This window comes from Heptranchias perlo, chromosome 17 (assembly GCF_035084215.1).
Source record: "Heptranchias perlo isolate sHepPer1 chromosome 17, sHepPer1.hap1, whole genome shotgun sequence".
Classification (NCBI taxonomy): domain Eukaryota; kingdom Metazoa; phylum Chordata; class Chondrichthyes; order Hexanchiformes; family Hexanchidae; genus Heptranchias; species Heptranchias perlo.
This window is the reverse complement of record NC_090341.1, coordinates 3729008-3747229: the sequence shown is the minus strand read 5'-3', so window position 1 is coordinate 3747229 and position 18222 is coordinate 3729008. Positions and strand designations below refer to the sequence as shown.

The 18222-nt window shown below is 44.5% G+C and overlaps 1 protein-coding gene across 1 annotated transcript in view; it reads left to right on the top strand.

Annotated features, from left to right (window-relative positions):
* txnrd3 (thioredoxin reductase 3) overlaps positions 1–8316 on the top strand; it is a 51568-nt gene extending 43252 nt beyond the window's left edge. Inside the window, exons 15-16 of the mRNA XM_067998376.1 lie at positions 5938–6072; positions 6758–8316. Coding sequence (XP_067854477.1) covers positions 5938–6072; positions 6758–6823 — 201 coding nt within the window. The 3' untranslated portion in view covers positions 6824–8316. The remainder of the gene's footprint in view (positions 1–5937; positions 6073–6757) is intronic.
* Positions 8317–18222: the final 9906 nt, after the last annotated feature.

The following is an 18222-nucleotide window of genomic DNA, read 5'->3' as shown; positions in this document are numbered from 1 at the left end:
TAAGATAAGCTGATGATATTTTGACCAAAAATAAATAAAAGAATCTACCACTGAATTTCCAAATAGTGGTGTAATGTTATCAGGTAAAGGAGAAATTGTACTGTATTTGCAGTGTCAGTCACTGCTGTATAGACTTTGGTGCTGCCACTTGTATTTCAGTATTTTCATGTGGAGATGCCGGTGATGGACTGGGGTTGACAATTGTAAACAATTTTACAACACTAAGTTATAGTCCAACAATTTTTATTTTAAAATCCACAAGCTTTCGGAGGCTTCCTCCTTCCTCAGGTGAATGTGGAAATGAAATCCTCGAACCTATCGCATTTATAAATCACAGAACAATGCCTGGTGATTACAGATAGTCTTTTCAACTGCCTGTTGCCAAGGCAACCAAAGTGTTCAGACAGATGGGCGTTACCTTACAGGGCCACCGGAAATACAAACGGCCAGAACTAAAAAAACAGATGTGGAGATGCCAATTTAAAAAAAAGAGCAAGAGGCAGAAACATAGAAACATCCGGAAGGAAAAGACAGCAATTGACCCGTTATATTAAAAACAGATAACATTTGTTCGCTAGTGGGGTAACGTGTAGCGTGACATGAACCCAAGATCCCGGTTGAGGCCGTCCTCATGGGTGCGGAACTTGGCTATCAATTTCTGCTCGACGATTTTGCGTTGTCGAGTGTCTCGAAGGCCGCCCTGGAGTACGCTTACCTGTAGGTCGGTGGCTGAATGTCCTTGACTGCTGAAGTGTTCCCCGACTGGGAGGGAACCCTCCTGTCTGGCGACCGTTGCGCAGCGTCCGTTCATCCGCCGTCGCAGCGTTTGCATGGTCTCTCCAATGTACCATGCTCTGGGGCATCCTTTCCTGCAACGTATGAGGTAGACAACGTTGGCCGAGTCACAGGAGCATGAACCATGCACCTGGTGGGTGGTGTCCTCTCGTGTGATGGTGGTATCTGTGTCGATGATCTGGCATGTCTTGCAGAGGTTACCGTGGCAGGGTTGTGTGGTGTCGTGGACGCTGTAATCACTGTATCTGTAATCACCAGGCATTGTTCTGTGATTTATAAATGCGATCGGTTCGAGGATTTCATTTCCACATTCACCTGAGGAAGGAGAAAGCCTCAAAGCTTGTGGATTTTAAAATAAAATTGTTGGACTATAACTTGGTGTTGTAAAATTGTTTACAATTGTCAAATTTTCATAGTTTGCCAACTGTAGTATTTTTTTTAAAAAAAACCCTAGCAACCATTCTAGATTCTGTCTTGAACATTTGGAGTTGTGTAACATGGTGGGGAGAGGAAGAGAGGTACTGATGGTTACAAGTCTGTCACTGCTGGGAGTAATCTGATTTTGGAGCACAAGATACATGCAAAAAACATTAACATGTATTGACTTAATGTGTGTTTCTAGTGCATTGATACCAATATCTTAAGCCCAAGAAAACCCCAAACTTAAAGCTTGCTTATTTCCTGTTCCTAGAATAGTTACAGCACAGAGGCCATTCGGACTACTGAGTCTGTGCCGGCTCTATGAAAGAGCAATCCAGTTGATCCCACTCTGCTGCCCTATCCCTGTAGCCCTGCAAATTTTTTCCTTTCAAGTACTTATCCTGTTCCCTGTCAAAGGCAATGATTGAATCTGCCTCCACCACCCCACTCGGGCAAGCCAGATCCTAACCACTCGTTTTTAAAGTTTTTCCTCATGCCACCTTTGGTTTTTTTGCCAATCACCATAAATGTATGCCCTCTGGTTCTCTATCTACTGTCAAGACCCTTCATGATTTTGAATACCTCTATCAAATCTCCGCTTAACCTTCTGTGTTTCAAGGAGAACAACTCCAGCTTCTCCAGTCTATCCATGTAACTAAAGTCCCTCATCCCTGGAATCACTAGTAAATCTCTTCTGCACCCTCTAAGGCCTTCACCTACTTCCTAAAGTGTGGTGCCCAGAACTGTGGCCGAACTCTTGTTTTACAAAGGTTCATCGTGACTTCCTTACTTTTGTACTCTGTCTCTATTTATAAAGCCCAGGATCCTGTGTGCTTTTTAACTGCTTTCTCAACCTGCCCTCTAACGATTTGAGCAATTTTACCCACAGATATCCCTGTTCCTTTTACCCCTTTTAGAATTGTGCCCTTTAATTCCTCATTTCTTTCTACTGAAATACATCACTTCATTTTTCTGCATTGAATTTCATCTGCCATGTGAATGCCCATGCCACCAACCTGTCTATATCCTCTTAGTCTATCACTATCCTCGTCACTGTTCACTACCCTTCCCAGTTTCGTGAATGCAGCTACAACAGAGTCCCGAAGGCTGTGTTGTCTGCCCAGTGCCAGGGTTAAGGACATTTCCTCGTGGCTGGAAAAAACTTGGAGCATGAGGGAGGATCCAGTTGTCGTGGTCCACGTAGTAACCGATGATATAGGTAGAACTAAGAATGAGGTTCTGCTGAGACTGCTTGTTTGAGGAGCTTGGATCTAAATTAATAAGCAGAATGTCAAAGATAGTAATCTCTGGATTACTACCTGAGCCATATGCAAATTGGCATAGGGACAAACAAATCAGTGTTAAATATGTGGCTCGGAGCAGTGTGGGATACAGGGGTTTCGATTCATGGGACAATGGCACCAGTACTGGGGAAAGAGGGAGCTGTTCCAATGGGACAGGCTTCAATTGAACTGGGCTGGGACCAGCGTCTTAGCGAATTGAATAACTAGGGATATAGATAGGGCTTTAAACTAGAGGTGGGGAGGGGTCAGGTGAGTGGATTTCTAAATTTCCCATCAGGTAAGTCAAGGCAACAGAACAGTGTAGTGATTTGGGTTTTAAAAAAAAGCAGTGGGGCAGGAAGGGACAGAGTTTAACCCATAATAGAGCATCAACAAGTAAGGTGAAAGCAGGAAAGAATGGTTTTAAAAAGTCAAAATTAAAGGCTCTCTATCTGAATACACAGAGCATTCATAACAAAATGGATGAATTAGTTGAACAGAGATAAATGGGTTTGATCTAGTAGCCATTACAGAGCCATTGTTGTAAAGTGACCAAGATTGGGAACTAAATAGTCCAGGCTACGTGACATTTAGAAAAGACAGGCAGAATGGAAAAGGAGGGTGTAGTTCTAATAATAAAGGATGACATAAGGACAGTGGTGAGCTAGGATCATTGTACTTCCTGATCTTCTGAGCAATCAGTATGGGTAGAAATAAGAAATAACAAGGGGCAGTAAACACTGATGGGAGTAGTTTATAGGCCCCCTAATAGCTACACTGTTGACCAGAGTATTAATCATGAAATAATAGGAGCTTGTAACAAAGATAATGCAGTAATTGTGGGGGACTTTAATCTTATAGACTGGGCAACTCAAATTGGCAAAGGTAGTTTGGAGGATGAGTTCATGGAATGCATTTGAGATTGTTTCCTAGAGCAATATGTCATGTAACCAACCAGGGAACAGGCTATTTTGCATCTTGTGATAAGACAGGGTTAATTGGCAATCTCACAGTAAAGGATCCTCTGGGGAAGTGTGATCATAATAGAATTACACAATTGAGTGAGAGTGACGTACTTAAGTCTGAAACTAGAGTCCTAAACTTAAATAAAGCCAATTACATAGGTATGAGGGGTGAGTTGGCTAAGGTAGATTGGGAAATTAAAGGGTATGATGGTTGAAAAGCAATGCCAACCATTTAAAGAAATATTTGATATTCTCAACAAATATATACATTCCATTGAGAAATAAAAATTCCACTGGAAAAGTGATCCACCCATGGCTAACTAAAGAAGTTAAGAATAGTATTAAATTAAAAGACTAGGCCTATAATGCTGCCAAGAAGAGTAGTAAGCCTGAGGATTGGGAGAATTTTAAAAACCAGCAAAGAATGACCAAAAAATTGATAAAGGGAGAAAATAGAATATGAAAGTAAACAAGCAAGAAATATAAAAGATTGTTAGCGCTTCTACAAGTATGGTAAAAAGGAAGAGAGTAGCAAAAGTAGACGTTGGTCCCTTTAGAGGCTGAGACAGGAGAAATTATAATGGGAATCAGGAAATGGCAGATGCATTAAGCATTTTTTCTGTCTTCACAGTAGAAATAACAAAAAGCATGCTAGAAATAGTGGGGAACCTAGGGGCTAATGAGTGAGGAACTTAAAGTAATGATCAGTAGAGTAAAAAGTACTTGAGAAACTAGTGGGACTAAAAGCCAGAAAATCCCCTGGACCTGATGGCCTATGTCCTAGAGTTCTAAAAGAGGTGGCAGCAGAGATAGTGGATGCATTGGTTATGATCTTTCAAAATTCCCTAGATTCTAGAATGGTCCCAGCTGAATGGAAGGTGGCAAATGTAACCCTGCTATTGAAGAAAGGAGGGAGAGAGAAAACAGGGAACTACAGGCCAATTAGCCTGATATCAGTTGTCAGAAAAATGCTGGAATCCATTAAGGAAGTGGTAGCAGGGCACTTACAACATCATAATGATTAGGCAGAGTCAACATGGTTTTACGAAAGGGAAATCATGTTTGACAAATCTTAGTTTTTTGAGGATGTAACTAGCAGGGTAGATAAAGGGGAACCAGTGGATATAGTATATTTGGATTTTCAAAAGGCATTTGATAAGGTGGTTATGCAAGATAAGGGCTCATTGGATTGGGGTAACATATTAGCCTGGATAGAGGATTGGTTAAAGAACAGAAAACAGTAGGGATAAATGGGTCATTTTCAAGTTGGCAGGCTGCATCTAGTGGGGTATTGCAAGGGTGCTTGGGCCTTAGCCATTTACAATCTATATTGACTTGGATGAAGGGACTGAATGTATGTACCATACCCAAATTTGCTGATGATGCAAAGCTAGGTGGGAAAGTAAGCTGTGAGGTGGACACAGTCTGCAAAGGGATATAGACAGGTTAAGAGAATAGGCAAGAAGGTTGCAGATGGAGTATAATGTGGGGAAATATGAGGTTACTCATTTTGGTAGGAAGAATAGAAAAATAATTTTTTAAATGGTGAGAATTATTAAATGTTGGTGTCAGACACTTGGGTGTCCTGATACAAGAAACAGTTAGCATGCAGATACAGCAAGCAATTAGAAAAGCAAATGGCATATTGGCCTTTATTGCAAGGGGGTTGGAGTACAAGAGTAAAGAAGTCTTACTACAATTATACAGGGCTTTGGTGAGGCCACACCTAGAGTACTGTGTACAGTTGTGGTGTCCTTATCCAAGGAAGGATATACTTGCCTTTAGAGGTGGTGCAACACAGGTTCACTGGATTGATTCCTGGGATGAGAGGGTTGTCCTGAGGAGAGGTTGAGTAGATTGGGCCTATACTCTAGTTCAGAAGAATGAGAAATAATCTCCTTGAAACATACAAGGGGGCTTGACAGGGTAGATGCTGAGATTGTTTCCTCTGACTGGAGAGTCTAGAATTAGGGGGCATAGTCTCAGGATAAGGGGTCGGCCATTTAAGACTGAGATGAGGAGGAATTTGTTCACTGAGGGTTGTGACTCTTTGGAATTCTCTACCACAGAGGGCTGTGGAAGCTGAGTCACTGAATATATTCAAAGCTGAGATACAGATTTCTGGACTCTAGGGATACAGGGATTGGGCAGGAAAGTGGAGTTGAGGTCAAAGATCAGTATATACTCACTGCACAACAACCATTACTGAGTTTATATAATAAACACTCCACATTTCAAATAGATTCCTGTCAGGTTATCACATTACTATCTTAAATATTGTCATTTAAAATCCATAGGTTGGAAATGAGATATCATGATGCCATAACTTGTTTCTTGTATGCAAATAGCAAACATAGTCCCAATTTTTTAAAAACCTTTTTTAGTTAAAAGAAAACTTGTACAAATAACACACTGATGCGATCTGCAGAATACCAAAAAGTAACTGCTTAAATTAACTTTCCTTCTGGCTCTAGTATAGAGTGGTGGGATTCCACGTGCTTGGTCCGAATGCTGGTGAAATCACTCAAGGTTTTGGTGCAGCGATGAAGTGTGGCATCACCAAATATCAGCTGGACAACGTCATTGGCATACACCCAACTTGTGCAGAAGTAAGACTTTGATTTTTCTCTCTCTCCACCTTTTCCACCCTAACATCTTTCCCATGAATGCCTTTATCAGCTACTGTATTGCAAAAAAATTAATTGAAAGTACATGAGCGCATTGTGACTTTTCATTCACTTCCCCATTTATTTTCCCTTCTGAATAACACTAGTGTGTGGTTTCACAGGTGCCAGCACCCTCTGGTCCAAATGACTCTTTTGTGGGTGGACTATTTAATTGTTAGGGAGAAACATCAACACAGCTTGACCCTGTCTGCTCTTTAAGTTTCTTATGCTTTATTTTTCCCAGCAGGAAGCTCTGGATAGATATTAGAGTCCCCTTCCTTAGCTCAGTGACGGGCCAATTGTAGTGCCCCATAGCTACTCAGCTAGCTCAGCACTGACCAGTGATTGAATCTCTAGAGAAACTGGCCTTTGGTATCTTGCCCATAATGTGTTTGTTTGCCAAATGTATTATAATTGGGTTATTTGACTGTGTAGTGAAAGGCTGGGGTGTGGGCTTTGTTGCATATTTTGGATATCATTCAACAGGGTTACTTCCCTACTTAGAACAGAGACAATAAATAGGAATATTTTTTCTGGTAATGATGAATCTAGCTTTTATTATAAACAGGGTTATTTATCCTGTCTCCCTCTTCTACTTGCAGTTTGTTATTAGTGTTTTTGTTTGCAGGTGTTCACTACTATGAATATAACAAAACGATCAGGTATGGACATTACCAAGAAAGGAGGTTGCTGAGGTTAAACCCTGCTGTTGTAAAGCTGCTGCCCTCTGCGCGCGCACTTCCCCTGCTCTGTGGCTGGTTCAACCTGCGTCTTGCTCCACTCAGGTAAAACTAAAATAAACCACAGCAGGAACAAAAAAGCCACCATGAAACAAGTCGAAATGGTGCAGTGCCTTGAGGTGCACTCAGCACCAGCCCCAGCAGAGGATCACAGGTGTGCGTGGGGCATGCAGCGCAACGGCGGGGGGTAAACCTCGGTATGAACTTTGACCCCAAACCTGCTTGGAAGGGCATGGAAAAAAGTGCTTCCTTGAAGTTTTGGCCTGGAACCTGATCAGAGGCGGGCCATGACGGATGACTAACAAGCAAGGTCTGGAACTTCTACGTCCAATCAAATGACTGCGCTTCCTTGTGTGGTGAGACTTTAGTCTTGAACAGTTTGAAGTCTCACCTGATAATACTGTTCCTTGTTGCTTTAAAAAAAAATGTTGGACTGCTGATGAGGATGAGATATATTGTTTTTCCCTCTGCACATTGTAGGTAGCTAGCATCATTGTACTCAATGCTTGTATGTTTTAAAAAAAATCAAGAACTTGTCTGTAAAAGAACATGTCATGTTTGAGTCATATTTAAACACTGTGTATAATATCAATCTTAAACCTTTTTCACCAAAAAAAGCACACTTGATTATGTTTTCAGGAAGCATGGGTCCTGAATGCGTTTTTGTTTGTCTTGAGTGAGGACTGCCTCGTGTGTAACTGTCTACACTTTGCTATTCTATCCCTTCTTTAAACTTAGCAAAGTCTATAATGGGAATAACCAACCACTGCAGACCAGACTTGATAGATGTGGGTGTTCTCTTTTTTAAAAAAAAATGAGTTGGAATCTGTATCTCTAAACTACTTTTTGCAGATACTTGTATTCAAAATTGGTGTTTCTGTAGTGGAATTGGGAGTTTGAATAAAAGTGGGTCTGTTGTTAAATGAGTAAACTTTTTTTGTTTTGTATTTCTGTGGCTATCGAAATGAGTGCTGGACTGCTACTTAAAAGCTGTTCAAAACTTTATGAAGGAGTTCTAGCTTAAGTTACACTGGTTATTTTTGTTTCAGAAACCAGCCAGTTTAAAACTCTGCTTTGCTGTACTCCCTTTCACTTACTTTTGTTTTTGTTAAATTTAAATGGTCTGTGTTTATCCAATATCGCTTTCTGTTGCTTTCATTTCTCCTCCTTTTCCCATACTTTAAATTTAGAACACTTGCATACCAAGCTCGGTTTGGATACATGTACTGTCACATTTTGTGGCTGTTTGAGGGTAACCATGCAGGTGCTTGATATTGGGATGATTTAATCTTTTTTGCATTTGTTTATCACTGGTGCCTATCTGATCGGAATTTTTTTCAGTCGCATTTGATTGTATTCAGCCTCTGAGCAGCACTAACTCGAACAATTCATTGTGAACAAAGTTTGTTATCCAAAATTCATTTAATAAAATCTATATGGAACTCAACTGTGTGTAAGGAGTGCCCTTATGTTCAGGCAACTAGACTTGGTTGGTATTGTAAATGTATTTGTGGCATATCGGTGTTGCAATTGAGTTGAATGTGGCTGTTGCATCGTGTATTGGGGAAGTGTCTCTTTGCTGCTGAAGTACATTTTTTGACCCATTTTCATTTGTGTAAACTGTGGATTTTAATAGTTGTAAAGACAATGAGCTGTAGAAGTTTACAGCACAGAATGGGGCCATTTGGCCCATTGTGTCTATGCCAGTTTGTTGCTAGAGCATTTTGCTAAAACCAGGGACTAACATTTTAGTACAATCCACACTAAATGAGAAATTCATTTATATTCAAGAGTTGATAAAATGCAGGATTGACTATCTCTTCTGAATTCATCTAAACATAGAATGGATTGCGTGCTGGAAAAATGCAAGAAAACCATGTGGAAGCCTTTTCAGTTGAAAGTGCCTGGGCTGATTCTCAGTTGTAGCAACTGAGACACCTGAGCTGCTCTTTCCCTCCATTTTACTTCAATGGAAATTCTGCTTTAACCTAAATTGCTCCCTTCCTCCAGATGTCACTGGCTTCCCTTCCCCTTATACATTCAAAATCCTCACCTTGCCCTTTCTTTACACGCTCCATTGGTCTTGTGCATTCCATTCTCCACTCCCCTCCATTGCCACCACTGGTGACGGAACTTCCAGCTGCCTCAGTCCTATTTGGAAATCCCTTCCTAAAATTCTCCACCTCTACCCTGAGCATCATGGAATGATACAACACAGAAGGAGGCCATTCGGCCCATTGTGCCTGTACCGGCTCTTTAAAAGAGCTATCCAATTAGTCTCACTCCCTGCCCAGAGTCCTGAGAATTTTTCCTTTTCAAGTATCTAACCAATTTTGAAACTTGATTGAATCTGCTTCCACCACACACTTAATCAGTGCATTCCAGAACATAACTTGCTGTGTTTTCAAAAAAAAACTCCATTCCCCTCTTGCTAACAATCTTAAATCTGTGCCCTCTGGTTATTGACCCACCTGCCAGTGGAAACAGTATCTCATTTACTCTACCAAAACCCCTCTAAATCTCCCCTTAACCTCTACTCTCAAGAGAAAAATCTCACTTCTCTAAACTCTCTCCAGATTTTTTTTATTCGTGGGATGTGGGTGTTGCTGGCGAGGCCAGCATTTATTGCCCATCCCTAATTGCCCTTGAGGTGGTGGTGAGCTGCCGCTGCAGTCCGTGTAGTGAAGGTTCTCCCACAGTGCTGTTAGGAAGGGAGTTCCAGGATTTTGACCCAGTGATGAAGGAACGGTGATATATTTCCAGGTCGAGATGGTGTGAGACTTGGAGGGGAACGTGCAGGTGGTGGTGTTCCCATGTGCCTGCTGCCCTTGTCCTTCTAGGTGGTAGGTCGTGGGTTTGGGAGGTGCCGTCAAAGAAGCCTTGGTGAATTGCTGCAATGCATCCTGTGGATGGTACACACTGCAGCCACGGTGCACCGGTGGTGAAGGGAGAGAATGTTTAGGGTGGTGGATGTGGCGCTAATCAAGCGGGCTGCTTTGTCCTGGATGGTGTCTAGCTTTTTGAATGTTGGAGCTGCACTCATCCAGGCAAGTGGGGAGTATTCCATCACGTTCCTGACTTGTGCCTTGTAGATTGTGGAAAGGCTTTGGGGAGTCAGGTGAGTTACTCGCCACAGAATACCCAGCCTCTGACCTGCTCTTGTAGCCATAGTATTTATGTGGCTGGACCAGTTAAGTTTCTGGTCAGTGGTAACCAGATAACTGAAGTCCCTCCTCTCTGGAGAGTGTGCAGAGGAGAGTTACCAGAATGGTACCAGGGATGAGATTTCAAGGATACATCCAATTCCCTTTTTTAAAAGGAGAAATTCGTAGTGCTATGGGGATAGAGTAGGGGAATTGGACTAATAGACTAGCTCTTTCAAAGAGCCAGCACAGGCTCGATGTGCTGAATGGCCTCCTGTGCGGTATGATTCTATAAAGGTAATAATTGATAGTGTCACTCATGTTGGGTGTTGATGCTTTAATGTACAATGAAGTAAAATCCATTCCTAACCTGTTGTATCTACCAATTGTGGGGAGGGCGAGTATAGTGGTAACTGTACACTTTGCAGAAGCTTGTAGGATATAGAATTTCTTTTTTGCCATTGTGCTTTCCAGTACTATCTGGTGCTGAAGGGGCTTTACCTCACCACAAACTGATTTGAACCCTTGGAGCAGAGGCCAACTTGTTTTGGTACTGGACACCAGATCCATTGGTGTCAATTTACTTCATTGTATTAACTTGCTACTTCCATAGTGTTTCTTCTCTGCAGCATGAAGGGAGCACTGCACTATCAGATGAGATGTTGGGGGTGAAGGTGTCCCCAGTGTCCTGGCCAGTGTTTATCCTTCAACCAACATAATTTTAAAAACAGATTATCGGGTCATTATCATCAATGCTGTTTGTGGGATCTTGCTGTGTGCAAATTGGCTGCTGTTTCCATACATTAAAACAGTGACTACACTTCAAAAGTACTGTATTGGCTGTGAAGCACAGTGGTGAAAGCTGCTAAATAAATGTCTTTCTATAACTGTTATGCTTTCTGTTTTTGGTTCTGCAATCTGATCCAGTAGCAGCCAATCAGAAGCTAAGCAGGATCCCTTCATGCAAACACAAACCTTAGAGGTGGCGACGTGGTTTGTTTGAGACAAATGGTGTGTGGTTCAGGAAAATGAAAATTATGGCCCAGGGTATCAAATCAGTGTCAAATGTACAATTGTGCACTGCATAGTGTTTTTAGAGCACCAAAGTTGGGTTCAATTTAACCTGCTCTGCTAAGACTCTCATCTGAGTCAGAAGGCTGTGAGCTCACGACACACTCTAGGCTTGTATGTCTAGGTTTAACGTCTCATCCGTACTGTCTTTCGGATGAGACGTTAAACCTAGACATACAAGATCCCACTGTACTATTTGAAAAGCAGGGGAGTTTCTCCTGGTGTCTGCCAAGACTTATCCCTCAACCAACATCACAAATGTTATCTGGTCATTTATCTCATTGCTGTTTGTGGGATCTTGCTGTGTGCAAATTGGCTGCTGTGTTTCCTACATTGCAACAGTGACCAGGCTGTGAAGTGCTTTGGGATGTCCTGAGTTTGTGAAAAGAACTGTTATTTATACAGTGCCTATCAGATAGTGATTGTATCAAAGCAGTTACAATTATGTGCTGTACATGCAGGAACTGCATGTTAGAAACAGGAAGTTACTGATGGCCATCTGTCTGCTAGAGCAGTACTAAATGTTACAAGAAATGCTTTAACCTGTTTTTCCCCAATAGCCTAGTAGATAACAGCACTCTCTGCTCTAGTGTTTGGCCATAGAGGCAGGGCACATTCCTGCCCTATGCTGAGTTAATTGATCTCAGCCAGAGCTGGACACGGAATGCCACAATTGGCCTCAATATCCCTGGGTTAAGGAGAGGGACGTGAGCCAGAATTTCCTCTAGTCACTATCCAGTGCCCCCTCACCCCCTTTCCAGGGCCTATAAAATGTGTGTGTGGGTGTCAGGTGAAGATAAAATTAAATTTGGCTGCGACATTCCCTCGCTCGATCAAATAGCAGCCCACGCTCGTTGCCTGGGCTGACAAAGAATAGCCAGAGGTCAGCAATGTTAGGGTTAGGGTTGCTGATTGTCCTGGTGTCTCCAGGACAAAAGATAAACCTCCCGGGCCTACAAAAACCCTAGAGAAAAATCATAAGGGCATTAAAAATAAATCAAAGATGAGGACGAAAGGCTGTTCGACCAACAGTCAAGGATGATCTAATCGGGTAAGGATGAGTCTGTTGGCTTTCCAATTAGGCACGGGAAGGTGGGGCGGTAAGAGCCTGGACCTGTCGGGTGACAAATGGTGGGGGAGGGGTGGTTGGAGGCATGAGGGCCTGTGATCCCATGAACGGCAGTGAGATAACAACCAGATAATCTTTTTTTTTTAAAAAGTCGTTGGTTGAGGGATAAAGAGTGGCTAGGACACCGGGGCGAATTCCCCTGCTCTTCAAAAAGGGCTGTGGGATCGTTTACGTCCACCTAAGAGGGCAGACGGGGCCTCAGTTTAACATCTCATCCGAAAGACGGCACCTCCGACTGTGTAGCATTCCCTCAGTACTGCACTGGAAGTGGTAGCCTAGATATGTGCTCGAGTCTCGAGTGGGGCTTGAACCCACAACCTTCTGACTCAGGCAAGAGTGCTACCTAACTGAGCCATGATGTGGAGATGCCGGTGATGGACTGGGATTAACAATTGTAAACAATTTGACAACACCAAGTTATAGTCCAACAATTTTATTTTTAATCCCACAAGCTTTCGGGGGCTTTCCCCTTCCTCAGGCGGTGTGGAAATGACATTTTCGAATCCTTCGCATTTTAAGATCACAAAGCAATGCCTGGTGATTACTACCCGTTGCCAAGGCAATCAGTGAGCAGACAGAAAGGTGTCACCTAAAAAGGCCACCGAATATACAAACCCCCCAAAAAAAGAGAGAGAGAGAGAGAAGGAAGACAGTCAATGACCTGTTATATTAAAAACAGATAACATTTGTTCGCTGGTGGGGTTACGTGTAGTGTGACATGAACCCAAGATCCCGGTTGAGGCCGTCCTCATGGGTGCGGAACTTGGCTATCAATTTCTTCTCGACGATTTTGCGTTGTCGTGTGTCTCGAAGGCCGCCTTGGAGTATGCTTACCCGAAGGTCGGTGGCTGAATGTCCATGACTGCTGAAGTGTTCCCCGACACGGAGAGAACCCTCCTGTTTGGCGATTGTTGCGCGGTGTCTGCATGGTCTTGCCAATGTCCCATGCTCTGGGGCATCCTTTCCTGCAACGTATGAGGTAGACAACATTGGCCGAGTCACAGGAGTATGAACTGTGCACCTGGTGGGTGGTGTCCTCTCGTGTGATGGTGGTATCTGTGTCGATGATCTGGCATGTCTTGCAGAGGTTACCGTGGCAGGGTTGTGTGGTGTCGTGGACGCTGTTCTCCTGAAGGCTGGGTAATTTGCTGCGAACGATGGTTTGTTTGAGGTTGGGTGGCTGTTTAAAGGCGAGTAGTGGAGGTGTGGGGATGGCCATAGCGAGGTGTTCGTCATCATTGATGACATGTTGAAGGCTGCGGAGAACATGGCGTAGTTTCTCCGCTCCGGGGAAGTACTGGACGACGAAGGGTACTCTGTTGGTTGCGTCCCGTGTTAGTCTTCTGAGGAGGTCTACGCGATTTTTCGCTGTGGCCCGTCGGAACTGTCGATCGATGAGTCGAGCATCATATCCCGTTCTTACTAGGGCGTCTTTCAGCGTCTGTAGGTGTCCATCGCGTTCCTCCTCGTCTGAGCAGACCCTGTGTATTCGCAGGGCCTGTCCATAGGGGATGGCCTCTTTGACGTGGTTAGGGTGGAAGCTGGAAAAGTGGAGCATTGTGAGATTGTCCGTGGGCTTGCGGTAGTGAGGTGCTGAGGTGCCCGTCTTTGATGGAGATTCGTGTGTCCAAGAAAGAAACTGATTCTGAGGAGTAGTCCATGGTGAGCTTGATGGTGGGATGGAACTTGTTGATGTTATCGTGTAGTCTCTTTAGTGATACCTCACCATGGGTCCATAGAAAGAAAATGTCGTCGATGTATCTGGTGTATAGTGTTGGTTGGAGGTCCTGTGCAGTGAAGAAGTCCTGCTCGAACTTGTGCATGAAAATGTTGGCGTATTGGGGTGCGAATTTGGTCCCCATGGCTGTTCCGTGTGTTTGGGTAAAGAACTGGTTATTGAAGGTGAAGACATTGTGATCCAGGATGAAGCGGATGAGTTGTAGGATGGCGTCCGGAGATTGGCTGTTGTTGGTGTTGAGTATTAATGCTGTCGCAGCGATGCCGTCATCGTGGGGGATACTGGTGTACAGTGCCGAGACGTCCACCCTAACCACGTCAAAGAGGCCATCCCCTATGGACAGGCCCTGCGAATACACAGGGTCTGCTCAGACGAGGAGGAACGCGATGGACACCTACAGACGCTGAAAGACGCCCTAGTAAGAACGGGATATGATGCTCGACTCATCGATCGACAGTTCCGACGGGCCACAGCGAAAAATCGCGTAGACCTCCTCAGAAGACTAACACGAGACGCAACCAACAGAGTACCCTTCGTCGTCCAGTACTTCCCCGGAGCGGAGAAACTACGCCATGTTCTCCGCAGCCTTCAACATGTCATCAATGATGACGAACACCTCGCTATGGCCATCCCCACACCTCCACTACTCGCCTTTAAACAGCCACCCAACCTCAAACAAACCATCGTTCGCAGCAAATTACCCAGCCTTCAGGAGAACAGCGTCCACGACACCACACAACCCTGCCACGGTAACCTCTGCAAGTCATGCCAGATCATCGACAGATACCACCATCACACGAGAGGACACCACCCACCAGGTGCACAGTTCATACTCCTGTGACTCGGCCAATGTTGTCTACCTCATACGTTGCAGGAAAGGATGCCCCAGAGCATGGTACATTGGCGAGACCATGCAGACGCTGCGACAACGGATGAACGGACACCGCGCAACAATCGCCAAACAGGAGGGTTCTCTCCCTGTCGGGGAACACTTCAGCAGTCATGGACATTCAGCCACCGACCTTCGGGTAAGCATACTCCAAGGCAGCCTTCGAGACACACGACAATGCAAAATCGTCGAGCAGAAATTGATAGCCAAGTTCCGCACCCATGAGGACGGCCTCAACCGGGATCTTGGGTTCATGTCACACTACACGTAACCCCACCAGCGAACAAATGTTATCTGTTTTTAATATAACTGGTCATTGACTGTCTTCCTTATCTCTCTCTCTTTTTTGGGGGTTTGTATATTCGGTGGCCTTTTTAGGTGACACCTTTCTGTCTGCTCACTGTGATTGCCTTGGCAACGGGCAGTAATCACCAGGCATTGTTTTGTGATCTTAAAATGCAAAGGATTCGAAAATGTCATTTCCACGCCGCCTGAGGAAGGGGAAAGCCCCCGAAAGCTTGTGGGATTAAAAATAAAATTGTTGGACTATAACTTGGTGTTGTAAAATTGTTTATAACTGAGCCATGGCAGCCATCTACTTAGGTGCTTGTCCTCTCTGGAAGGAGAGGCCTAATGGAGCAAGAAAGCATTGATGGGGTGATAAATATGACCATCTGAACAAAAATTTCAAGAACAAGGAGGTGTACAGTGGTGTTCCCCGGGGGTCAGTGCTGGGGCCACTGCTTTTCATAATATATAATAAGGACTTGGGTGTACAGGGTACAATTTCAAAATTTGCAGATGACACAAAACTTGGAAGGGTAGTAAACAGAGAGGAAGATAGTGATAGACTTCAAGAAGACATACAGGCTGGTGGACTAGGCGGACACGTGGCAGATGAAATTTAACGCAGAAAAATGCAGTGCGATACGTTTTGGTGGGAAGAACGAGGAGAGGCAATATAAACTAGAGGGCACAACTCAAAGGGGTACAGGATCAGAGATCTGGGGGTATATGTGCACAAATCATTGAAGGTGGCAGGGCAGGTTGAGAAAGCGGTTTAAAAAAGCATACGGAATCCTGGGCTTCATAAATAGAGGCAGAGAGTATGGAAGTCATGATGAACCTTTATAAAACACTGGTTCGGCCACAACTGGAGTATTGTGTCCAGTTCTGGGCACTGCACTTCAGGAAAGATGTGAAGGCCTTAGAGAGGGTGCAGAAGAGATTTACTAGAATGATTCCAGGACTGAGGGACTTTAATTACGTGGATAGACTGGAGAAGCAGGGGTTGTTCTTGGAACAGAGACGGTTGCGAGGAGATTTGATAGAGGTATTCAAAATCATAAGGGGCCTAGACAGAGAGAAACTGTTCCCGTTGGCGGAAGGGTCAAGGACCAGAGGACGTAGAGTTAAGGTGATTGGCAAAAGAACCAAAGGTGACATGAGGAAAAACTTTTTTACACAGCGAGTGGTTAGGATCTGGAATGCACTGGCCGAGGGGGTGGTGGAGGCAGATTCAATCATGGCCTTCAAAAGGGAACTGGATCAGTACTGGAAAGGAAAAAAAATGCAGGGCTACGGGGAAAGGACAGGGGAGTGGGACTAGCTGGATTGCTCTTACCTAGAGCTGGATTGGACTCGATGGGCCGAATGGCCTCCTTCTGTGCTGTAACCTTTCTATGATGCTAAGGTTGTTTCCTCTTCCCTCCTTCCTTCCTAAAAGAAACCAGGACCTGCTCGCAATTCCCTATTGACCCCACTGAGGTGCCCCGGTACAACCTTCGAGGGAGAGGTCAGATTCCACATTGGGGCGTGACTGCATTAAGTGTCGGCGGAGATAATTCTCGCGCACGAAGTGGTTGGCGGTGCCTTTAAGTGGCTGCTATGTTTTGGTTCGAATGGTTTTGAAACGCTTCTGTTCTCGGAGAGAAATCAGCGAGTGACCCTCCCAACTCACCACCCAAAAGAAAAAAGGCGGATTTTGGGTGTTACCGGTATCTGCAGCGCCGGGAGATCTGGAAACCTGCAGATTATTGGGAGCAGTTTGGGAATTGCAGGGTCGCCGTTTGCTGAATCCACCTGGAGCGCCTTTTTTTTTAAATTAAACCCCCCCCCCCCCCCACCTTGTTCTAAGACAGAAGGGACACTCAGCCCAGGAGGGGCTGCTGATGAAGATTTGTCCCAGGACAAGGGAATCTTCGCTAGGGAACCCGAGAAGGTAAAGGGAAAGGACAGCGGCGTTAGTAACAACTGCTTCTAATCGCAGCAGCGACCCTGACCCCCAATTCAAAACCCCTGACCTTAACCCTAACGCCAGAGCGAACCCTAAACCTGACACCTTGACCCCAACCACTGGCCCAAAAAGCTGTTGAGCCTGGGGTGGTCAATTGAAAATTTCAAAACTGAGATTGATAGATTTTTATTGGGTAAGGGCATTAAGGGTTACAGAACCAAGGCGGGTGGTTGGAGTTAAGGTGCTGATCAGCCACGATCTCATTGAATGGTGGAACAGGCTCGAGGGGCTGAATGGCCTACTCTTGTTCCCAACCCTAACGCTAACCCCAACCCCTAACCACTAACCTAAACCCAACTCATTATCCTAACCCCCAACCCTAACTAACCACTGACCTTAACCCTCAACCCTAACTCTAATCACTGAAACTAACCCTAACTCTAACCACTGACCTTAACCCCAACCCTACGCTAACCACTGAAACTAACCCCCAACCCTAACTCCTAACCATTAACCTTAACCTTAAACCTAACCACCATTGTGAGATCATCGATGATGCAGGCCGACTGCGCTGTCAAAGGTCACTCTGAAAAGGAAGGTCGAAGGGAAAGGTCAAGCCAAGGGAAAAACTCCTGTACTCACAAATAGAATTTCAATCATTGTCTTTAAAATTGATCCTTGGTACAACTATGTAGACGTACATTGTGTTGCTACAACATCTTGCATTTATATTGCGCCTTTAATGTGGGAATTCGTCCCAAGGCGCTTCACAGCTAAGTAATCAGACAAAAAATGGACGTTGAGCCAAAGAAAGGGATATTTGGAGGGGTGGCTAGGAAGGGAATTCCAGAGCTTGGGGCCTAGATGGCTGAAGGCATGGCCGCCAATGGTGGGGCAAAGGGAGTGGGGGATGCACAAGAGGCCAGAGTTGGAGGAACACAGAGTACTTGGATCATTGTAGGTCTGGAGGAGGTTACAGAGATAGGGAAGGGTGAGAATTTTAAATTGAAGGTGTTGTTGGACCAGGAGCACAGAGGTGATGGGTGAGTAGGACTTGGTGCAGGTTAGGAAACAGGTATGGATGCGCTGAAGTTTATGGAGGGTGGAGGCCAGCCAGGAAAGCATTGGAATAGTCAAATCTGGAAGT